Here is a 25871-nt window from a genome sequence, read left to right on the forward strand (position 1 = left end):
AGAGTTTAATCCCCAGCAGCACATGACTGATGTCTAGTTCTCTCTCTCCCTATATTTCTCATGAATTGTTGGATAGTATGCCAGCTCCCCCTGGCTTCTGCTTAACCATATGCCTATATAGGGATAGATTTAATCCCATTCAAAGCTTTGGTCTATTTACATAAATCACTTTTACATTTACATAAAGCACTCCCTCCAGGGCATTGGTGGTTCAGTGATAGGATTCTCGCCTGCTCCGCCCCCTCCTTGTCACACTCTGATTTTCACCAGTCACTTTTCTCTCCACCCTCTCTATATCACATCCTGTTTCCACCCTACTTGGAGAGTATAAAAACAGCTGCTCTTCTGATTAAAGACACTTGGAAATTGCTTTCCAGCTCTGAGAGTTCCAGAGTGTAACTCCTGCGAAGTTAGTGCGGCACGAGTTCCTGATCCCTCTCCCACACAGCAGCCTAGATCGGCTCCAGTTGAGTTCTCTCCAACCCAGAGAGCACTAGCTCCAGAAGAAGTACCCTCAGGCTATCCCGGCAATGAATAAGTAAATAAATTCTATTTTTTAAAATGTTATTCACTTAAAAATATATTATTCACATTTACGAGAGAGGAAAAAACATTAAAACACTGCTTAGCACTGACATATATGGTAGTGCCAAGGATTGTACCTGGGGATTGTACAAGTCCAGTGTCCTAACACTGAGCAATCTCCCTATATCAAAGTAAGAATCTGTTAATTTTAACTTAAACAAACTGAATACCTTTTGTGCTCTTTGTTTTTTGGTCATCACTAGGACTTCATTGTTCCTAGGTGAATTTTTCAGATCAAGAGACAAGACAGAAAGAAAAAGAACAAAATAAACTTTCAAGAGTTGGGAGATAGCTCACCTGGCAAAGTAGACTTTGCAGCGTGTGTGCAAGAATCCAGGCTCAAGCCCCTGACTGCACATTGGACTGCCATGCACAACAGGTACAGTGATGTTTCTCCTCTGTCTGTCTCCTCCCTTCCCTCTTTCAATCTTAAATTAAAAAGAGTTTGCCAGAAACAGTGAAACTGTGGAGATGCAAAATCTTACCACACCAATAAAAAAGAAAAAGTACAATGTAAACCACCAGGAAACCCTGTCCTCAAGGAGTGGCTCATCAGAAAAAGACAGAAGAGAATGAGAATGGTAGGGGCCAGGTTGTGGCACACCTGGTTAAGTGCACACAATACAGTGTGCAAGAACCCAGGTTTGAGACCCTGGTCCCTACCTGCAGAGGGAAAGCTTCAGAAGTGGTGAAGCAGGGCTGCAGGTGTCTCTCTGTCTTTCCCCTTTTCTATCTCCCCCTCGCTTCTCAATGTCTCTTTGTCTCTATCCAATAATAAATAAAAAATATTATTTAAAAAAAGGAATGAGAATGGAAATATTTAGATCTGGTGTTAGATATTAAGGAATAAGTGACTGAAAAAAAGAGGATTAGGAGTTCTACTGGGAGCAAACAATTTATGTATCCAGGGATTGCAAGGCTAAAAGGTGGAAGAGTGGAATCAAAAAGTTTCCAGAATACGCCTTCCAAGAAATGCCATTTGACAAGTTGTTCCCATTAACAAATGTAGTTTCTAAATGTTGCAATAGAGCATGCCTGTCTCTTTTGGAATACATAGTTTTAAAAAGTCCATTTTATGAGAGTAAAGACACAACAGGCATAGCCTGGTGCCAAGGACCCCACACAAGCTAAGTATATGCTTTACCTGCTGTGCTACTGTAAGCCAAGTTGGCTACTAGAATATAACATGGCGGCTCAGTTTCTCATGTAGACATTTGTGCTCTAACACAATATATACATTGCTAGGAAAAAATTTTGAAGATAGGTGAGATGGGGGGGTTATACAAAATACAGAGTAAAAGGTAAATTACTCAAAACATTTTTAACTTAGAAATCTGACTGCTACCTTTTGAAAAATCAGTAACTATACTTCAAGACAACCAGGAGAGTAACCCCAAAGTGCCTCAAGAAATATTTAAAATACATAGTAACAGTAGATGCTGGTTCAAAGACACCAAAACAACACAGGTTAACATGAAGCTTTTGTGAAGGTGGGCATAGCAGGCAAGGCAACCTGCCAGAATCAGAGTGTAAAGTGGGCCAGGAAAGAAACCCCAGGGTGCACTCTTGCTGGTTCTTTTTTTCCATTTCATTTTAGAGATGAAAGGGCTTTTGCCTGTACAACAATCAAATTGAAGGTTTAAATCTTCACCTACTTTTCCGTTTCTGCTAAAATATACTCCTACATTATACTCTATAATTATATAATTCTATCTCTAGTTATTTTCTTACCTAGGAAAATTTGTATATGAGCCTGTACAAATTGTACACTTCTGTATTTACCCATCACACACAGAAAAACATACTATAAATATCCATATGCTATGCGAGTTTTCACTGAATCTGGTGCTATAGTGTGAATCTCCTGATGAGAAGTATATAGTGAACATATGTCATTTTTCTGACTGCCTCTCATCTGTTTTTCCTACTGAACAGCTCCCTGATTTCATTTGGAAAATTACTTATGCCTGCCATGTGCATGTAGGTAGAGCAATAAATCAAGACTTCCGCATTTTTTTTCTCCCTCTTAAGTTCAAGGCATAGATAGGCAATTCAAGTTTGATCAACTGAATTTACTCTTCTGGGACTGACTCAAGCTGAGTGGCAGACAACAAGGATAAGAAATTGACGAAGGGCATCCATTCCAGTGGTAGCACCGAAAAGGAAAGGCTAATTATTTCTATTACCCAAAAAATCAGAACTGCTCTCAGTCCAGATAAGTTTCCATCCATTCTATAAGTTACCCTATCAAAATGGTTTTGTTGTTGCTGTTATTTTTCATTATGTGGCAAATAGTCTCCAGCTAGCATTCAGAAAATTTTAATAATACAGTATGTCCACTTTTATTTGATCACAAAAAACTTGTATTTTCCCTTTCCGTTGCTGGAAGGTTAAAAGTTCAAATTTATTATTAGGTTAAATATTCTAGAATAATTTACCCTTCCCACTCAGTATAATTCCCTTAATTCCTATGCATCTAGCTTTTGATAACAATCGTAATGTGATGTGAATATATATACATACATATACATATACATATACATATACATATATATATATATATATATATATATATATATCAAGTGTGAGAAATCATTTTCAAACAGGTAAGATATAACTCATTTTAGAAATTAGAGAGGGAGAGTAGATAGCATAATGGTTATTCAAAGAGACTCTCATGCCATGATTTGGGAGGTGGTACAGTGGATAAAGCATTGGATAAAACACTGGATTCTCAAGCATGAGGTCCCAAGATGAATCCAGGACTGCAAATGTACCAGAGTGATGTATGGTCCTTTCTCTCCCCCATCTTTCTCATTAATAAATAAATAAAATGTGAAAGAAAGAAAGACAGGAAGACAAAAGAAAGAAAGAAAGAAAGAAAGAAAGAAAGAAAGAAAGAAAGAAAGAAAGAGAGGAAGGAAGGAAGGAAGAAAGGAAGGGAGGAAGGGAGGAAGGGAGGGAGAGAGGAAGAAAGAAAAGGATCCTCATGCCTGAGGCTCCAATATCCCGGGTTCAATCCCCAGCACCACCATAAGCTAGAATCAGTGCTCTGGTATATTTAATATATATATATATATATATATATATATATATATATATATATATATATATGAAAACAGCAAAGTAGTAACATTTGCATTTCCTTTTGTACAATTTTTATTTATGTATTTATTAGATAGAGACAGAAAGAAATGGTGGATCTTGCAAAAAAGATTCTTATGCCTGAGGCTCCCAGGTCCCAGGTTCAATCCTCACCCCACCAGAAGCCAAAGCTGAGCAGTGCTCTGGTCTCGGTTTCTCCCTCTCCCTCTCTGAAATAAAATATTAAAAAAAGAAAAAAGAAAAAAAACAGAGGGGACCAGGCACTAGCACACTTGGTTAAGTGCAAGTATTACCATGCACAAAGACCTGGGTTCAAGCCCCTGGCCCCTACCTGCAGGGGAAAGCTTCACAAGCAGTAAAGCAGAGCTGCAGGTGTCTCTCAGTCTCTTTTCTTCTCTATCTCCTTCCATCTCAATTTCTCCCTATTCTATCAAAATAAAATAGAAGTTTAAAAATAAAAATAAATGTTTAAAAAAGGGAAAAAGTTAAATAAAAAAAAAAAAACAGAAAGAGAAGGGGAAGTAGAGATAGAGAGAAAACAGAGCTTCACCTGTTCAAGAAGCTTTCCCCCTGCAAGTGGGGACCAGTAACCTGAGTCCTTATGCATAGTAACATGGCTATTCTATCAAATGTGCCACCATCTGATTCCTAGTATTTGCGTTTTCTTTCTTTCTTTCTTTCTTTTAAGATTTTATTTTTATTTATGAGAAAGACAGGAGAGAGAAAAAACCAGACATCACTCTGGCACATGTGCTGCCGGGGATCGAACTCAGGACCTCATGCTTGAGAGTCCAAAGCTTTATCACTGCGCCATCTCCCGGACCACAAGTATTTGCATTTTCAAGAAGTGGACCTATCTCTTCTTTTTCTTTCTACATAAATGTATTTGGTTTTTGTATTATCATCGGGGTTTTTTTATGCATATATCCATCCATTCTTGGCTTTCAACAATTATTACTGGCTCATGCCATTTTATATTCTATTGAAAAACTATGTATTCAGCACCTGTGCTAAATATAAATATATATGGGCCCTGGGTCAGGTGGGTGGAATAAACAGTTAATTTTGTTCACAGATTTGCCTCAACTATGGGAGCTACTCTCTGCCCTGATTGAACTTTCTAGCCCTATTGTTAACTCTGACACCATCTCCTCAGACAGTATTTTTGTCCAACTTCATGTTAGCTGTCAAACTCAAGCAGAAACCACAAAAGTCATAGGCCCCTAGGAAAATACCTAACAAAGACTTCCTCATTTCTTCCCACTCTAAGACCCCTATTCTCATCTATTCTCTTTCTACTTTTTTGGTTCTTGTTTAGTAAACATTTTATCTTGCTTAATATCTTACTGCCTTTCAACCGCCAAGTAGCAGATGCTATCATGATTCCACCATTCTGACTTCCTTGGGCAGAAGACTTCACCAATGTTTCCCAGAATATCACCTCTCCAGAGCCCTACTCCACTAGGGAAAGATAGAAACAGGTTGGGAATATGGATTGACCTGTCAATGTGCATGTCCAGCAGAGAAGGAATTACAGAAGTCAGATCTCCCACTTTCTGCATCCCAAAAAGAATCTGGGTCCACACTCCCAGCGGGGGAGAAACAACAGGGGTAAAATGACCAGAGGGCTCTGAACTCCAACTCCAACAGGACCAGAGAAAGAAGAGGAAAAAAGGAAGGACATTTGGAAGTAGTAATAGGTATAGATGTGACTTAGAAAGGAAGAGAAGATGGGGCCATAGGAAAAAAAGGGGCAGGGAATACAGACAAATATAGACAAAAACAGTTGTAAAAATAATAGTTAATGCATATCTGCAACCTTGGGAGAACTGCTGTAGCTTCCAATAAAGAGAATGGGAAATATAGACCTCTGGTCGTGGGAATGGTGTAGAATTATACCTCTTGTTATCTTACAATTTTGTAAATCAGTATTAAATCACTAGTAAAAATGAAATAAATAAATAAAGCTATGTGTCCTTACCCTTAGTCTATTTCCTCATGTTTTTTAAAAAGGAGACAATGGAAAGATTGTGTATGGAACTTATGAAGAACTGAAAACAAAGGTAAAGCAAGCCTTAAGGAAATTGGAAAAGAGCGGCTGTTTTTGCAATGTCCATTACTTACTGTCTATGGTTAGATCTCCCTCATTCTTTCATGTCTATCTAGGATCACAGTTCCCTTTTCAATCAGAGATTTCAAGAAGTACCCATCTCATTCCCAATTTACTTGCCAGAATTAAATTCTATCTGCCTCTCTCCCTCCATATATGCTGTATTGCATACTGAAATCACAACAGGTCTTCCTTTTCCCTTTTTGGGCTTTCATAAATTCTGGTCTGTTATAAATACATAACAGGTGTTTTAATGTGCTTTTCCTCCAAACCCTCAAAGCAATGTACTCATTTTCTGTTTATGCATTAACATGAAAAAGACTTTCCTAGGGAGCACTAGTCTATCTCAGTGATTTTAAAACTTTGATGTGTATTTAAATCACCTGAGACTCTTATTAAAATAAAAATACTATAAACAAGACATTTAGCCCACCTGCATGTTAGCTGTTGGGCTTGGGCAAATCAGTAAAGTCATGAACCCCTTGGAATATACCTAAAATATACTTCCTAGCTTTTTCCAAAATGGAAAGCCCAAATCTCATCTGTTATAACCCTATCTTTAGGTTCCTGATTATTAAACAATTTGCTCTGCTTTATATCTTACTGTTTTTCAGCCACCAAGTTGGATGGAGATGCCAACCTGACTTCCCTGGGCAGATGGCCTCACCAATGTGTCTGGAAACCCCACTACCACCACCAGAGCCCTACCACACTAAAGATAAAAACAGGCTGGGAGTATGGATCAACCAGCCAACACCCATGTTCAGTGGAGAAGCAATTACAGAAGCCAGAACTCCCACCTTCTGTACCCCGTAAAAATCTTTGGTCCATACTCCCAGAGGGATAAAGAACAGGGAACTTTTCAATGGAGGGGATGAGATGTGGAAATTGTAAGAAACTGTACCCCTCTTAACCTACAATCTTGTCAATCATTATTAAGTTGATAATAAAATAAAAATTCTGGGGGGCCAGGTAGTAGTGCAATGATCCTGGATCAAGCACAAGGATCCCAGTTGGAGGCCCCGGCTCCCCACCTGCAGGGGAGTCACTTCACATGTGGTAAAGCAGGTCTACAGGTGTCTGTCTTTCTCTCCTTTTCTCTGTCTTCCCCATCTCTCAATTTCTTTCTGTCTTATCCAACAATAGCAGCAACAACAACAATGGGGGAAAAGATGGCCTCTAGTAGCAGTGGATCCATAGTGCAGGCACAGAGCCCAAGCATTAACCGTGGAAGGTGTGTGTGTGTGTGTGTGTGTGTGTGTGTGTGTGTGTGTGTGTGTGTGTGTGTGTGTGTGTGTGTGTAAAAAATTTAAAAAATCTTAATTAGTGATCTAGGATGTATCCATAGCTAACACTTGGAGTAGCAAGTCTCTAACATCCACATTTAAGTACACTTAATGAGCCTTTTTCCTTATGAAACTGAAAAAGATATGGTTAATTAGTCTCCAAATTAGAACAACTTCCATCTTTTTAGTTAGAATAGCTTTAGAGTACTAGTTTTTCTTGTTTCTTCTACTCTCAGTAATAATTACTGATGTATTAAAAAATAATCTTCAGGCAGGATGGATAGCATAATGGTTATGCCAAGAGACTCTCATGCCTGAGGCTCCAAAGTCCGAGGTTCAATTCCCTGCACCACTATAAACTAGAGCTGAGCAGTGTTATAAGAAAGTGAGAAAGGAAGAAAGAAAGAAAAGAAAGAAAGATGGAAAGAAGAAAAGAAGAAAGAGATTTCCTTTCACATATGCAGAATTTGGATAGCTTCGATGGTCTGGGAAGTAGCACAGTAGATAGAGCACTGGACTCTCAGGCATTAGGTCCCAAGCTCAATTCCTGACAGCACATGTACCAGAGTGATGTGTGGTTCTTTTTCTCTCTCACCTATCTTTCTCATTAATAAATAAAATATTTAAATAAAAACAAAGAATTTGGATAGCTTCCTAAGAGGAGGAGAAGGAATAGCAGCAGCAGGAGGAAGAGGAGGAGGAGATAAAATGTAACAGAAACAGAGAAAATCAAAGTAATTTAGGAGATGGATATGTGACTCCGCAATAGAGCATGTGTGTGCACCTGGGTGTGATCCTAGCACTTCCTAACAAAAGGACCAAATACAAAACAGAACATCATAAAAGGCAGAACAGAGCTCTGGTCTCCTTCCTAAACAAAACAAAAAACAGAAATTACCTTATGATCCAGAAATACCACTCTTAAGCATTATTTATCCGAAGGACACCCAAACACAAATTCAAAGGGACATATGCACCCCTATATTGCATTATTTGCAATAGCCAGAGTGGTAACACACACATAAAATCATTACATTTTACACCTTAGATAATGCAATATGCCAATTATCTCAGTAAGACTAGAAAAGAAATAAAACAATGGAAAGAAATTAATATGTAACCAACAGGAAGCTATAGAAACCAATATCCTATGCTTAAAAAGCCTATAAGGGGGGTCGGGCAGTAGCCCAGTGTGTTAAGCCCACTTGGCGCAAAGCTCAAGGACAGGCATACTGATCCCATTTCGAGCCCCTGGCTCACCACTGGTTGCAGGGGAGTGGCTTCACGAATGGTGAAGCAAGTCTACAGGTGTCTTTCTCTTCCCCTCTCAGTCTCCCTTCCTCTCTCGATTTCTCTCTGTCCTATCCAACAACAGCAGTGACAACAACAATAATAATGACAACAACAAGGGCAACAAAGTGGGGAAAAAATGGTCTCCAGAAGCAGGGGATTCCTAGTGCAGGCACCGAACCCCAGCAATAACCTGGGATCCTTACGCAGGTCCTTGCACTTTGTACCATGCATGCTTAACCGGGCGACCCCCCTATTTTTTAATGCTATAAAATGTTCCTTACTAAAAAAGGGGGGGGCAACAAAAGGGAAAATAAATAAATAAAAATAAAAATTAAATTAAAAAATGTTTCCTTACTAAAGGACTTCTCTTTAATTATGAGTATCTCATGAGAAGGATTGTATTGCAGCACTTCCCACATATATTTGACTACAGACATAGAAAGGCAATTAACAATGACCCCTTTGACTGACAATGAGCCAAATAATCATATTATCACACTGAATCGTAATGTATCAAGAGAAAAAGATAAGAAATAAGATCATTCCTCATATAATCTACAGCTAAAGGAGTTAACAATTTGTTCCTTTCTCATTGTCTCTAACAAAATAGGTCCACACAAAGCAGTTTGTGATAACTATAACCAAAAATATTCTTTAGCAGAAAAAAAAAAAAAAGAAAGTCCTATTCAATATGTAAGTCTGAATCAAAAATATTAACAACGTTGTATCTATATGTCACTAAATACAGCAGAACTCAAGCTCTCAAAAATTTCAGCTTTGGTCAATGGTATATGTCTTCTCAACAAATAATACTTATAATTGTAAATATAAGTTCATTAGTGTATGCTCTAATACTGTTAACTCTAAAATTCAAAACTAAATCCTATCCAGGAGGGTAAATCTAGTACTTTATGTGAAGTTCAGAACAGTTATAGTACTACAGTAAAATGATTGCCCCAAGTTAGTGACACAAGTCTTATAAATCTTACTTTCCTGGGAAAACATCAGACTAGGAGACATCTTTAATGTAATGCTAGGAAGTGAACACAGGGTTATCACTGACTGCCTCCTGAGTCCAGTTATTTCATTTATTCATTTAAAAAGAGAGAAGAGAGTGTCATAGAGGAGCAGTGTCATAGAGGAGCAACATCTCAATGGTGCTCCACCATCCACAGAATTTAAAACTAGGAGAAATTTTAATCTGCTAATTCCCTTGAATTCATGTCACACCTAAGCAATATAAGTATTTATTTTTAATTTTGTCAAGATTTATTTAGGAGATTTTATGAGAGGATCTCTTCTTTTGTGAGTGAATCTGCCCAAGGATCTTAAAAAAGGCCAGTAAAGGATTTTCTCGGATTTCTTCCTATTGTCCACACAGTTAAGAGTAATTCCCAATCCCTCCTTTCATTCTCTCTCCCTCCCTCCCTTCCTTCCTTTTTTCTTTTTATTTTCAGAAAACTTAGCTCTTTCTACCCTATGCTGTTTATGTCATTTTTGCACCTTTGTTTTGAGATTGTGAACATTTTGAGGACTCACAGTCTAGCAGATTATTTCACATGCATTGGCATTCAACAATTCCAAATAATGAATGAATCTTACAGAATGAAAAGCACTAAAAGGGCTGGAGAGACAGCATAATGATGATGCACAACTTACATGCCTATGTCTCTGTGGTCCCAGGTTCAATCCTCAGCACCACCATAAACCAGAGCTGAGCAGTGTTCTGGTCTCTCTCTGTCTCTCTCTCTCTGTCTCTCTCTCTCTCTCTCTCTAGTAAATAGAATAAAATTTTAAAAAGAAAAAAGTACTAGAGTAGTGACTAAAACAGAATAAAATCTGGCTCTTCAAACTTCTATGTATATTGAAATGTATTCACTCACTCATTCATTCACACCTCTCCATGTTCATTTATCTATCCAATGTACTAAATGCCCACCATGATCCAAACACTCTTCTTGGCACTTGAAATGCCTTTGACAAGAACAGAAACAAAACAAAAATAAAGTCCTTGCCCTTAAGGAGTTTACTGGCTTTTAGTGGAAGGGAAACAGTACTAGAGGATAAGGAACACACTAAATCTTTCTGACAAGTCAGAGTTCAACTTACTTTTGAAAACCATAAGGGTTGAGGAAATAGCATAGTGCTTCTGTAAAAAAAAATTTTCATGCCTGAAGCTCCAAGGCCCCAGGTTCAACACCACCATATGTCTGAGCTGAGCAGTGCTCCAGTAAAATAAATAAATAAATAAATAAATAAATAAATAAATAAATAAATAAATAACCAAGCCAACAAATAAAACAACTAGGAAACATGGCATCTCTAATTCCTGTTAAGTCTCATAAAATCAAACAAAATCCAGGGAGTTGGGCAGTAGTGCGGTGGGTTAAGCACAGGTGGAGCAAAGCACAAGGACGGGTGTTAAGGATTCTGGTTCGAGCCCCCGGCTCCCCACATGCAGGAGAATCACTTCACAAGCAGTGAAGCAGGTCTGCAGGTATCTATCTTTCTCTCCCTCTCTCTGTCTTCCCCTCCTCTCTCCATTTCTCTCTGTCCTAACAACAACAATAATAATAACTACAACAATAAAACAACCAGGGCAACAAAAGGGAATGAATAACTAAATAAATATTAAAAGAAGAGAAAAAAAAAATCAAACAATATACAGTACAGGTCCAAATATTTAACAAAATAACATTCACAAGCCATGTTTGACAGGTGGACTTAGATAGAACATACACTTCAACCAAGTGGATGAATCCTTAAATGGTCTTCTTTGTATTACCTACCCAAAAAAAAAAAAAAAACCCACAATTTTCCAGGCACTGGTCTAAATGCTTTGCATAGTATATTCACAGAACATCCTCTGACATACAAGTAGTCTACTTTCACTCTAGTTGAAGAAATCAAAGCACAGAGAAGTATAATGTCTTGCCTGTGGTCACACAGCTGGCAAGTAAATGGGATTTGAATCAAGGCAGTTTGGGGGCTGGGCAGTGGCACACCTGGTTAAGTGTACATAGAACTAAGCACAAGGACCCCTGCACAAGGATCTGGTTTGAGCCCCAGCTTCCCACCTGCAGGGTGGACACTTCACAAATAGTGAAGCAGGTCTGCAGGTGTCTATCTTTCTCTCTTCCTCTCTATCTTCCCCTCCTCTATCTCTGTCTCTGTCTTATTCAATCAAATGGGAAAAATGGCTGCCAGGGAAAATTAACAGTGCCACCTGGAACCACAGATAACCCTGGAGGCAAAGGTGTGTGTGTGGGGGGGGGGGGTTAAGGCAGTTTTCTCTGGTATCTGTGCCTCAACTGCCATATTTTTTTTCTGGGTTTCCATTGGTATTAGTAACAGAAACTCTATCCAACCAATCACAGGAAGGAAATGAGGTGACAGTAGGTGGCAATTTTTTTTTTTTTTTAAGTAGAAGGAATACATAGGAACTCAGAAAAAAATAACAGATGAGGTGAGGGACACATTGTAGAGTCTGTCAAGTGAGGTCACTGAATCAATAACCAGAACTGGAAACCTCTGAGCTCATGAGTTAAGAAGCAAGAACAGGGCTTGGAGATGATGCAAATGCACCAATTTCTCAGATATTCCCAGTCAGCTAAGTGCCTTTTCTAAAAGCCTTTTCTAATTTTCCCTTTATTAGTAGTCACCACCTGTGATGTCATGCACATGCTCTTAGTGTGTCAAGGGTCTGCTTCCACTCCAAACTATAGTATACAGTCCATGAGGGCAGACATTTTTATTTTGTCATTTAGTTCCCTGTTGTATCTCTTCTTCTGACTGTGAATAAAATCATCCCATTTTCATCCTTCTGTTTCTAGTATTTTTTTAAACTTAAAAAATTATGTATTTATTTATTTATTCTCCCTTTTGTTGCCCTTGTTTTTATTGTTGTAGTTATTGTTGTTGTCATTGTTGGATAGGACAGAGAGAAATGGAGAGTGGAGGGAAAGAGAAAGAGAGACACCTGCAGTCCTGCTTCAAAGCCTGTGAATCGACTCCCTTGCAGGTGGGGAGCCGGGGGCTTGAACTGGGATCCTTATGCCGGTCCTTGCGCTTTGCACCACCTGCTTTTAACCCGCTGCGCTACCACCCGACTCCCTAGTTTGTTTGTTTTTTTTTTAATTGCCACTAGAGTCATTGCTAGGGTTCAGTGCCAGTACTACCAATCTACCGCCCAGGCTGTCATTTTTTTCCTCCTCCCCCTCCCCCCTTCTATTTTACTTGGTAGGACAGAGAGAAGTTGAGAGGGAAGGGGGAAGTAGAGTGAGAAAGAGAAAAACAACTACAGATTTGCTTTACCAGTTGTGCAGCATACCCCCTGCACTGGGTCTTTGTCCGTGGGAATATGTGTGCTCAACTAAGTGCACTATTGCCCAGCCCACAATAAAGTAATTCAAACAAAATAATTTTAACTGCTTCACTTTTGTAAGAAAAAATATCTTTAAAAAAAAAGAAAGAAAAATATCTTAGTACACTCAATACAGCAAGTGAAGAGGAAGAATTTGTTTGTGAATAAGTTTCTTTATCACTCATTTCACTCCATCTCATCTGAAAAACTGCATCTGCCTCTCTTTGAGCAATACTATAAGCCTCAATAGACTGAATAAACGATACATGGGGCAGGTTAGTAGTTCATCTATTATTGTTAATTAGAGACCCTGGAGGTCATAAGTTTGAAAAATAAGTTAATCAGGAAGACTAAACCTTGGTTTGGAGGCCATAACAAACACCTAACTTCTGGCTAAATTTCTATAGATCAAGTAATCTATTCTGCAGGGTCACCAAGCTTGATCTGTGTTGAACAGAAGCAAGCGAGAGCTCAAAATATGAAAATCACTGAGTGATGTGAGAGAAACAAGCAGCATGAGAAAACAAGTAAGGATTGATAAACACATAACCAGGACAAAAAAAGTTGAGGCAAATGCAAGCAATAAGTTAGTACATCAACTGAACAAAAGTGGATGAATGTGTTTACTACCTTGAGTTTTTCAATGCCGAACTAATAGCTACTCTTTTAGCTTTCCACTTAAAATACTGGTGTTATTTATCTAACCAAAACATTGCATAATGCTCCTTACCTCCTGGTCTGTAGATAACATCATCCTCAGTGATGTAGGATGTTATCTCACCAGTATCTGTCCTTTCATAACGAGACTTTTTTTTCGGTGGTTTCTTTTTGTTCTTCTTTGTGGACTCCTCCGTTGTGGCACTATTATTGTCATTGTCCTCATCTTCACTATGATCACTCTCAGCATAATTTTTGGCTCCTCCCTCTAAGGTACAGCTCCTGCGTGGTCTTGAATTCTCACTCTCTCTTGTTTTGTCTCTTTTATCTCTTTCTCGGTCACGATCTCTGTCCCGGTCCTTCTCTTTGTCTTTGTCTTTGTCTTTGTCAGCTGTCATGATTCGCCACGTGCCTTCTTCTGTCCTCTCACGGCTAGGCCTCCGTGAAAGGTAGACAGTAAGCCTGGGCTTCAGTCTTCTGAATTTCTCACTCAATTCCAGGAAAAATCCAACCACTCCAACAACCCCAACGTTTCAAAAATGCTAGAAAAGGAAAAAGTAGAGGAAAATTTTTATTTCACTTTAACATCTTCTCATATTTCCTTCCTAAAGTAAGTCTCCTTCATGCTTTAAGAGCTTTCTACAGATCATGGGGGGGGGAGGAAGTAAATTTAGCTATATGTGTTTTAGCCTCATCTAGGATATAATTTGGGATTTCCTATACCACTAACAATAAAAAAGTCTAAATGCACATTGTTAAAATACACTATCTGTATACTGGTTTTAAAAATTTTATTTATTTGCTAATTAGGAACATGGGGAGAAAAAACCCAAAGCATTACTCTGGCACATTCAATGTAAGAGATCAAACTCAGGAACCTCATTCTTACAAGTCCTCCTCCCAGGCTACAATAATATTAATTTTATGACTTTATCTATTTTATTCTTTAAATTCTTTAAAGTAAAATATTTTTTTAAATTTATTTTGGATAGAGACAGAGAGAAATTGAGGGGGAATGGGAGGTGAAGAGGGAAAGAGGCAGACATACACACTCCTGAAGCTTCCTCCTGCCAAGTGGGGAGTGTGGGCTTGAAAACCCAGATTCTGGGGCTGAGTGCACCTGAGTGCACATGCTACAATGTGCAAGGACCTGGGTTTGAGCCCTGTTCCTACCTGCAAGGGGGAAAGCAAAAAAAAAAAAAAAAAGTGTCTAACAAAAATCAACATTCTCAAAAGAGATGCAGTAAGAACTAAGTGTTAACTCAGGCAAAAATTAGTAAAGTCATGGGCCCATCATAATATAGCTAAAATAGACTTCCAAGCTTCTTCCAACATGAAGACCCCAAATCTCATCTGCTATGCTCTTACATTTAGGTTCCTAATTATTAAATAATTTGTTCTGATTTATATCGTAATGCTTTTCACCTACCAAGTTACAGATACTAGCATAACACCAACCTGGTTGGCTGGGCAGACTACCTCACTTGTCCTGGAACCCCACCTCCCCAGAGCCCTACTCCACTAGGGAAAGATAGAAACAGGCTAGGAGTATGGATTGACCTGAATTACAGAAGCCAGACCTTCCACTTTCTGCACCTCATACAGATCTTTGGTCCATACTCCCAGAGTGACAAAGAATAGGGAAACTTCCAATGGGAGGCAGGGGATATGGAACTCTGGTGGTGGGAATTATATGGAAGTGTACTCCTCTTATCCCACAATCTTGTCGATCATTATTAAATCACTAATAAAAACGAAGTAAGTATTAAGATGAGCGAATGGAACACATAAATGGAAGTCACAATAAAAAAGCAGCTAATAGTCAATGAGTACTTAATGTACACAAAGCATTTTACATGTTAATCATGGGAGGTAAATGTATCATCTATTCTGGAAGCATCTACAGTTTTTTCTGAAGACTGAATTTTACCAATGCAAAAGTAAGCATAAAGAGGCTGAGGAGAAAACCAAAATCACAAAGCCTATAGTTTGGTAAAAGGCGAAAGATTTATGCAATTTGAAGAGAAACCAGAGTGTACAAAGCCTACATTTTGGTAGGGAAAAACCACACAACTAAAATGTTAGACTCAGAACTGACTATAGAGCCCATCCTTTTATTCTAAGGAATCTAAAGCTTTAAATTGTATTGGCTAAAAGTCAAGTTATCCAATATAGTAATCTAAGCAAACAGGGTGTTATTGTAGGCCCTTTAGGATTAAAATAGTACTTGGGCAGCATTCATCTTGTCTGGCAGGAAACATTTTTTCATCAAAAGTTGTTAGTGCCACCCTTATGAGCTACCTTCCAAATTCATTAATCTCTGAGAGCCTAAATTAGGAAGCAGCACCTCAAGAATGTCTGTCACTGCCATCTGCATTTATTATGTCTCAATAAATGATTTAGTTTTATTTCTTCAGGAACAGAAATGAGATGGTCCAACTTTGGAAAATCTAAGTTAGCTACTACCCACTCTGCTGGGTCATGTCTTCAGGAGAAGCAGCTACAGTCAACATACAGACAACACCAAAAGAGCTGTGCAACTTGCTTTCAGAAAGAAATCAATTTTTATTTTTCTGTCTCTTTTCTTATCAACATCCTAGGAAAGAACATGTAAAGGTTTTTGCTCTGGAAAGGGGAATATTACTCTTACACTTACATTCACAGGGTTAAGATATAAGGCATTTTCACAAATGGAAATATGCTGCTAAGACTACCTCAAAATATACCAGAAAAATTATTGACAATCCTTCAAGGTAAGCCTGAAATATGGAATCAGCAGAGTCCATACAAAGGTAAAATTGTATTATAAAAATTGATGGAATAATAAGAGTTCTCTCATGAAAAAATAAATGGGCTGTAAAGTTCTTTTCATCTGACCAAATACAACCATATAACATGTCCCTCCAACAATTCTCTACTTTTGTGCATAAATATCTAAACTCAAAAAGAGTTTATATATTCTCGAATATATATATTTCACTGAAGAAATAGGTCTAGTGCTTCAGTAGCACTTTCTCAATTCTTTGAAAAACATGGATGGGACACCCACCTCAACTCCTTGAAAAGCTTCCAGAAAAAAAAAAATGCAGAACTAAGACTGGTGGACTCAAATACATATATTTTTTTCCAAGAAGACATTAGTTAATATAAAACACAGAATCTACAAAGAGGGGTAGGGGCAGACAGGGAGATTGTAAAATTGTTATCAGGAAAGGTTCCAGGCTCAATCTCCAGCATCACCAAAAACCAGAGCTGTGATAAGCTCAGAAGCAAAGCAAAACAAAATAGTGCAAACAACTTCACCCCACCCCCCAAAAAAGAAAAACCACTAAATCTGAAAGGATTAGGGAAATCCCAATACCAGCAAAAGCCTACATTATAATTAACAACTCAATCAAAATTAAATAACAAATAATATATAACCTTGGTACTTTTTCTTTTGTTTTTTATATTTATTTATTTATTCCCTTTTGTTGCCCTTGTTGTTTTTTATTGTTGTAGTTATTGTTGTTGATGATGTCATTGTTGTTGGATAGGACAGAGAGAAACTGAGAGAGAGGAGGGGAAGACAACAGGGAAAAAGACCGACACCTGCAGACCTGCTTCACTGCCTGTGAAGCGAACCCCATGCAGGTGGGGAGCAAGGGGCTCAAACCGGGATCCTTAGGTATGTCCGTGTGCTTCAAACCACGTGTGCTTAACCCACTGTGCTACTGCCCGACCCCCAACCTTGGTATTTTAACTAAGACCAAAGAATTTCCAAGGATGAGATATCCCAAGATGTCACCAAGTTTTTAAAGTTTGTTTCTTCAAACAGCACACAAACTCATTTACATAACAGAAATTACTTTCCTACTTATGGAGCACGTACATGTGCATTTGTGTGTGCACCAAAGCACTGCACAGTTCTAATTTATGGTGGAGCAGAGAATTGAACCTGAAACTTCAGAGCCACAGGCATGAAAGTCTTTTGCATAACCATTATGCTATCTCCCCCATTTCCTGCCTCTTTCTTATATATATGTTCCATTGCTATACTCCTATATGTGTCAAATGTGAAGTTCTGTGGATTTTTTTTTTTTAACCACTAAATGCCAGATAGTTTACTTTGTATATTGCCTATCATTGTGTCTGTCTATGCAGTGGAAATTTCATGAAAATTTACTGCCCACTCTGAACCAAGACTTCTTGGCTATTGCATGTTTAACATTTAGGGTCAGCTAAATTTTTTGGAGGAAATAGTGCTTCTTGTATATTATCCCTGTTCTCTATCTATGCAGATTGTAGTACTGCAACCCACTGCAACAATTAGGAGTAATATATGCAGACACTGCAACATATCCTCCAGGGGGCAAAGTCACTCACATTTGAGAACCACAGCTTTTAACAATAAAAGTTATTTGTCTATTGAAGATAATATAAAATGCTAAGCATCTGTGTTGTTTTATTCAAAATTATGCTTGACTAATAAGGAATCCATGAAAACCACTACAAAAACTATAATGTGCCATGTTCTTTGTTCTCTGAAATAAAAGGGACTAATTCAAAGTACTGCCTGAAAATAGTAATTACACAGATGTTTGAAGCTGAATTAGGAAAACAGCGGTACAGATCCTGACAATTCTGGGGTTTCTGGCAAGTGTTAGAGGTTGTTAGGAGTAATGCTGCCCATTGATGACCTGCTCTGGTCCTAAGGACAAGTAGATGCTCTGTTGTCAGTCAACTGAAGAGAAAACCTGGTGCCCACTATGTCAAGCATAGGGAAACCAAATGCTTATAAATTAACGTACGTGTGTGTGTGTGTGTGTGTGTGTGTGTGTGTCTCACATTGCAAAATTCACTTTCTTAAAATATGGTTCACAAGTAAAAAAAAAATCAAGAGTAGGAGAAGGAAGGGTGAATGGCATAGACAATACAGTAAAATATAAAGCATTATTCATCAATAAAAAGATTAAATACTTATAAGTGTTGTAATATGAATAAGCAGGAAAATATTATGCCAGGCAAAATAAATAAATAAATAACCATGCGTTTCATTATTCCAGTTGCATTAAATGTCCTAGAAGGGCAAACCCAGAGACAAAAAGCAGGTTAGTGGTTGCCTAGGTTCTAGGGAAAGGAAGAAATGAGAATTGAATACTCTGATGAAGGGGTTTCTTTTGGGAATGATGGCAATGTGCTAAAATTGATCGTGGTGAAAGTTCCAATATCAAGTGCATGTAAATGCACTGTGTGCAAAGTAAATCTGTGATTTTAATAAGTCTTTAAATTGGCAAATCATATGATACGTGAATTGTATTTCAACAAAGCTGTTAAAACATACTGATACAAATAGTAACATCACAAATAAAGAAAATCCCAAATTTGCCTAAGCTTCAAAAAGATGAGCTCTACTTCCGCAATTGAGAAAAACCACCTCATAAAACTGTAAAAGCATAGTTAATTAAACACATAGAAGGAGAAGTTTATTTCACACAATGCTGAAAATAAAAGAGAACCTAATGAGGGCCATGTAGGAATACTTTCCCAGGCTTACTTCCTCTGTACAAGTTGAGAAGTTTGATAGGGCTTCTTTCAGTTTGCAGAGTTCCAAGAGTCAAAGTAATTTGCAACCATGGCATATAAACTCTCAATAGTTGATGAAAGAAAATGACAGGCTGATTTTTATACTTAATACAATTATACTTCACATATCTGTGAGAAACTAAAACCACTTTTAATCCATGGGTACATATCATATCAAGGGAAAAATAGCCAAAAGACTCACAAGAGCAATCCTCTAAAAATGAAAATACTGAAAACCAGAGGCTTAGATGAAAAGGGGAAGTAGTTCTGACTAAAGGCTGAAGTCTAAGTCAAAACTCAATTTGTTTAACTACTACAATTTAGAGTGTGACTCCCAGTTGATGAAATATAACACTATCATCTATGTTAACCTGATGACATTCAAAGTGAAGGCTAGGAAAGACACTAGAACTCTTCAGTCCAAATATCAGCAACTTGACAGTGACATGGCAGGCTGGGGGTTGTGGTGGGAGAAGGGTCACAGGGAGTTCATAGACACCTATCACACTTAAATGTTGTAACTATAATACTGATCATTAAATAAACATCTATCTCCAGAGTAGAGTCCATGTTAATTCCCCCATTAAGACTGTAAATATTTATTAAGAACCTGCAGATGATCTATTTGTAAAGAGTGTAGACAGTAAACAAAAGTCAATACATAGTGTGTAAAGAAAAAAAAGTTAGTGACAAGTAATCTGGGCAAAAGAGACTGAAGGGCTACTAATGTATTTAGAGTAAGACATCATTTGAGAGGGTTGGTGAGATAGTATAATGGCTATGCAAACAGACTCTCATAATTTCATAATCTCAAATTCAATCCCCGGCTCCACTATAAGCCAGAGCTGAGCAGTACTCTGGTTTAAAAAAAAAAAAAAGACATCATTTGGGAGCCAGGTCATGGAGGTGTGCACATAGAGTGCACATGTTTACAATGCACAAGGACCCAGGTTTGAGCCCTGGTCTCGACCTGCATGGGGAAAGCTTTGCGAGTGGTGAAGCAGTGTTGTAGGTGTCTCTCTGTCTCTCTCCCTCTTCATCTCCCCCTACTCTTCTGATTTCTGTTTGTCTGTATCCAATAAATAAAGATAATAATAATAATAAAAAGAGACCATTTGATCTATAGGGAGTACGGAAGCAGGGGTGGAGAAACAAGTACTAAGGTCAGAACAGAAGCATGCTTGCCATATCCAAACAATTCTGACTCTAGTAAAGAGTCAGAATAGCTGCATCAGTAAAGACAAAGGAGAAATTAGGATATGGAGAGGAGGAAAACCACTACAGTGATTATTTGCAAAAGATCTGAGTTACATATACAAAGACTCCCTTGTTTCAAGAATTCATTCAAAATCTGTGTGTATTACCAAGAAAATTACTACGCATTTTTCAATAAAAGGACAAAAATCACTAGGTCTTAAAATTATTCATACTCTAAAAATATAGAGATAAAAATTACTAAAGTCTGGATAACAGTAAGGAAAATGCTTTTTAATAGGTAGAAAAATGTAATATTCTATCACTTGCTACCTCCTCCTGAATTAATGTTTTTCATTAGTGGTGATCTTCAAAATTTAGAAAATATACTTGTCAAAATTACTCGTCAGAAACTTCTTGTGATCATTTCATACCTACAAAGTAAGATGAAAATGGTTCACAGAAACAAATTCAAATTAGAAATTCTGATTATTTTTTATTTAGCTATTTTAGACAAATTCAATGGTCATTATCTTCCCTTATTGTATTTTTAAAAAAGTGTATTTCATTTAATCTTTTAATGAGAAAGAGACAGGGGGCCAGGTGGTAGTGCAGTGGGGTTAAGTGATCCTGGTTCAAGTCCCTGGCTCCCCACCTGCAGAAAGGTCGCTTCACAGGCAATAAAGCAGGTCAGTCTATCTTTCACTCCCCCTGTCTTCCTCTCCTCTCTAGATTTCTCTCTGCCTAACCAACAACAACAGCAATGGCAACAATAACAACAACAACAAGGGTAACAAAATGGGAAAAATAGGCTCCAAGAGCAATGGATTCATAGTGCAGGCACGAATAACCATGGCAATAACCCTGGCAGCAAAAAAAAAAAAAAAAAAAAAAAAGAGCCTTTAATGAGAAAGAGACATACTAAGAGAAAAACCAGAACACTGCTCAGCTCAGGCTTATGGTGGTTCTGGGGATTGAACCTGGGACTTCGGGGCCTCAGGTATGACAGTCTTTTGCATAACTACTATGCTGTCTCCCCAGCCCCGTACTGTATTTCTTCCCCTTATAAGTAATAGAAAATGTGCCTCTGGGTGCGGAGTAGATAGTATAATGGTTCTGCAAAGAAACTCTCATGCCGGAGGCTCCAAGGTCCCAGGTTCAATTCCCCTGCACCACCATAAGTCAGAGCTAAGCAGTGCTCTGGTAATATTTCCAGTTCAACCAACATCCTATACAAATTCATTTTCTACTTATGTAGAAAGTGTAAGCATGTTCTATAAGCTGGCAGTATGTGATTACACCAAATGACTAAATCCAGAGTAGGAAGAACCATGAAAGAAGAGGTGAGTGGGATCACTGCCTGGTAACAGTGTCTATAAATCTAAGTAAAGATTCTTCTAGTTGTAATCAGCAGAGGACGGAGGGAAGGAAGGAAGAAAGGAAGGAAGGAAGGAAGGAAGGAAGGAAGGAAGGAAGGAAGGAAGGAAGGAAGGAAGGAAGGGGAGAGGGAGAGAGGAAGGGAGCAGGCAGGGGAGGAAGGGAGACCATAATTTTTTTTTCTCAGCATTATAGTTCTCTCTATGACCAGATATAGAATCCCATGAACAGGGAGTTGGGTGGTTAAGTACATGTGGCACCAAGCACAAGGACCGGCACAAGGTTCCCGGTTCAAGCCCCAAAGCTGAATAGTACTTTGTCCTCTCTCTCTCTCTTTTCTTCTCTCTCCCTGTATCTTTCTCACTAAAATAAATAAATAAATATATATTTTTTTAACTAAATAGACAGCACCTCTTTAAAACAGGCATCTGCCAAGATAATAGAAAAAAAGAGACATTATTTGAAGAAACCACTAAATTGTGGGTAAAGAATATCAGAACCAAAAGAGAAATCATGTTTTCTTAAAGAATAAAGTAATAAAGCTCAATACCATCAATAATTTTTATTAAAACATACCCAACTTAAATCTATAGCTTTAGAATTTAAACTCAAGCTCTTATTAAAAAATGGGTTGAAGGGAGTCGGGCTGTAGCGCAGCGGATTAAGCGCAGGTGGTGCTAAGCACAAGGACCTGCATAAGGATCCTGGTTCAAGCCCTGGCTCCCCACCTGCAGGGGTGTCGCTTCACAAGCGGTGAAACAGGTCTGCAGGTGTCTATCTTTCTCTCCCTCTCTCTGTCTTCCCCCTCCCTTCTCCATTTCTCTCTGTCCTATCCAACAACAATGACAAAAATAATAACTACAACAATAAAACAACAAGGGCAACAAAAGGGAATAAATAAATAAAAATAAATATTAAAAAAAAAGTCTTTTAAAAAAAATGGGTTGAAACATGCAAAAGAATGAAATTGAACCACTATGTTTCACCTGTTACAAAAGTAAACTCCTGGTGGATCAAGGACTTGGATGTTAGACCACAAACTATCAGATACTTAGAGGAAAATATCGGCAGAACTCTTTTCCGCATAAATTTTAAAGACATCTTCATTGAAATGAATCTAATTACAAAGAAGACTAAGGCAAGCATAAACCTATGGGACTACAACAAATTGAAAAGCTTCTGCACAGCAAAAGAAGCCACTACCCAAACCAAGAAACCCCTCACAAAATGGGAGATCTTTACATGCCATATATCAGACAAGAGGCTAATAACCAAAATATATAAAGAGCTTGCCAAACTCAACAACAAGAAAACAAATAACCTCATCCAAAAATGGGGAGAGGACATGGACAGAATATTTACCACAAGGAGTCGGGCAGTAGCACAGCGGGTTAAGCGCAGGTGGCGCAAAGCACAAGGACCAGTGAGAGGATCCCGGTTCAATCCCCCGGCTCCCCACGTGCAGGAGAGTCACTTCACAGGCAGTGAAGCAGGTCTACAGCTGTCTATCTATCCCCCTCTCTATCTCCCCCTCCTCTCTCCATTTCTCTCTGTCCTATCCAACAACGAAGACATCAATAACAACAACAATAATAACTACAACAATTAAAAAAAAGAAAATGAATAAATAAATAAATATTTTTTAAAAATATTCACCACAGAAGAGATCCAAAAGGCCGAGAAACACATCAAAAAATACTCCAAGTCTTTGATTGTCAGAGAAATGCAAATAAAGACAACGATGAGATACCACTTCATTCCTGTGAGAATGTCATACATCAGAAATTGTAACAGCAACAAATGCTGGAGAGGTTGTGGGGTCAAAGGAACCCTCCTGCACGGCTGGTGGGAATGTAAATTGGTCCAACCTCTGTGAAGAACAGTCTGGAGAACTCTCAGAAGGCTAGAAATGGATCTACCCTATGATGCTGCAATTCCTCCCCTGGGGATATACCCTAAGGAACTCAACACACCCATCCAAAAAGATCTGTGTACACATATGTTCTTAGCATCACAATTTGTAAGAGCCAAAACCTGGAAGCAACCCAGGTGTCCAACAACAGATGAGTGGCTGAGCAAGTTGTGGCATATATACACAATGGAATACTACTCAGCTACTAAAAATGGTAACTTCACCATTTTCAGCCCATCTCGGATGGAGCTTGAAAAATTCGTCTTAAGTGAAATTAAGTCAGAAACAGGAGGATGAATATGGGATGATCTCATTCTCAGGCAGAAGTTGAAAACCAAGATCAGAAGAAAAAACACAAGTAGGGAGCAGCAGCAGATCTGTTTCTCTCCTCTCTTCTCCTCTCCTGGATCAACTAGGAATACCAAAGGAGACCACCTGGGACCGAAACAAGACAGGATTAAAACAACTACAGGAACCCACCAAATCACCTGTGAGTGCAAACACATGTGGCTGGTGACAGAGAGGAGCCTAGGGAGAGACTAAGTGGCTGGTAACAGTCCAGCGGTTTATCAATTGAGACACCACCTCTATCTGTTCCACCAACAAGGGGACAGCTGAAGGGAGGAGAGGACTCCCCGGAGACTCACCAAGTGCAACTCTGAGTCTCCATTGCTACTACCCTCAGAATCTGGAGCATTGGCAGGGAGAGACACCAGGGGACAGAGATCTAACCAGGAAACTCAGGAGAAGACATATACCTCAGTGACATAGCTGTGGGGCTGTGAAAGTCTCTTTGCATAACCACTGGACTATCTCTGCCACACCCTGCCTTATCCCTTGGTCAGGAGTCAGTGATTAAGCTAAGAAGCCTACTTATAGATTAGAAGGCCTCAGGCTCCCATAGCCTACAGAGAAGTTAAAAAAAAAAAAAAAAAAAAGAGGCTTTTAAATCACTGAGCCCCAACTCAGGGATTAAAATACTACTGAAACAACTGTTAACTTCCACCAATGTGAACCCTTTAATTACCTTACTTAGACACAAGTCAGTCGAGGCAAGAGTGATCAGTAATTTGAAAAGTACTAAGAAAGGGAACTCATAACATAATATATAAAATGGGTAAACCAACAAGAAGAAATATTGGAGAAACGAACCAGGACAAGAGTCCAGCTAAAAGACCCCCAAGGTAAAGCACAAAATAATGAGTTCAACATTCAAACATTAGCTAAGGAAATAATCACAGGAGTGAGTAAAGAGTTTGAAAGAATTGTAATCAGAAATACAGGAACAACAAATGAGACTCTGGAAGAAAACACTAACTATCTCAAGGTTATTAGAGAGCTGAAAGCTGAAATAGCTAAGCTAAGAACACAACTAGCTCAACAAGCTAAAACAGTATCAGAACAGGGTAACAAAACTGATGAACTCCAGAAAACAGTAGAGGGCAGAGAGAATAGAATCAATGAGGCTGAAGACAGAACTAGCAAGATCGAGGACGAGTTGGAGACAACTAAAAAAGAAGAGATCTCAAAAAGAGATTAAGAGATGCTGAAGACAACAACAGAGACCTATGGGATGACTTCAAAAGAAACAATATATGCATTATTGGCTTACCAGAGGAAGAAAGAGAGGGAGAGGAAGAAAGCATTCTTCAGGCCATAATAGCTGAAAATTTCTCTAGTCTAGACAACATCAAAGACATAAAGATTCAAGAAACCCAGAGGGTCCCAAGCAGAATTAACCCAGACTTAAAGACACCAAGACACATCATATTTAGAATGGAAAGGAATAAGGATAAAGAAAGAATCCTGAAGGCTGCAAGAGAAAAACAGAGTCACCTATAGAGGAAAACCCATAAGATTAGCAGCATACTTCTCCACACAAACACTACAGTCCAGAAGAGAATGGCAAGATATCTATCGAGTGCTCAATGAGAAAGGCTTTCAACCAAGAATACTATATCCTGCTAGACAGTCATTCAGACTAGATGGAGGCATCAAAACCTTCTCAGACAAGCAACAGTTGAAGGAATCAACTATCACCAAACCTGCCCTGAAAGAAGTTCTGAAAGGTCTTCTAAAACAGTCAAACCATCATAAATAGGACATATATCAGAACACTCTAAAACTCTACAAGAATGGCGTTAAAATATCTTCAACCTTTGATATCAATAAATGTCAATGGCCTGAATTCACCTATTAAAAGACAGAGTAGGAAGATGGATCAGAAAATACGACCCAACAATATGCTGTCTACAGGAAACCCACCTAACTCAACAAGACAAACACAGACTTAAAGTGAAAGGATGGAAAACTATCACACAAGCCAATGGCCCACGAAAAAGGGCAGGAACAGCTATTCTCATATCTGACATGATAGACTTTAAAATAGATAAGATTTTAAAAGATAGGAATGGACACTGCTTA

At 38.5% G+C, this 25871-nt stretch overlaps 1 protein-coding gene across 7 annotated transcripts in view; it reads right to left on the reverse strand.

Annotated features, from left to right (window-relative positions):
* The window catches only part of RERE (arginine-glutamic acid dipeptide repeats), a 523083-nt gene that overhangs the window by 335504 nt on the left and 161708 nt on the right, over window positions 1-25871 (reverse strand). For all 7 annotated transcript variants that reach the window (XM_060201410.1, XM_060201416.1, XM_060201414.1 and 4 more), the window contains exon 2: window positions 13473-13941. In XM_060201410.1, the coding sequence (XP_060057393.1) occupies window positions 13473-13797 (325 nt within the window). In that variant the 5' untranslated portion in view covers window positions 13798-13941. The remainder of the gene's footprint in view (window positions 1-13472; window positions 13942-25871) is intronic.

Source organism: Erinaceus europaeus, chromosome 11 (assembly GCF_950295315.1).
Source record: "Erinaceus europaeus chromosome 11, mEriEur2.1, whole genome shotgun sequence".
NCBI classification, from domain to species: Eukaryota; Metazoa; Chordata; class Mammalia; order Eulipotyphla; family Erinaceidae; genus Erinaceus; species Erinaceus europaeus.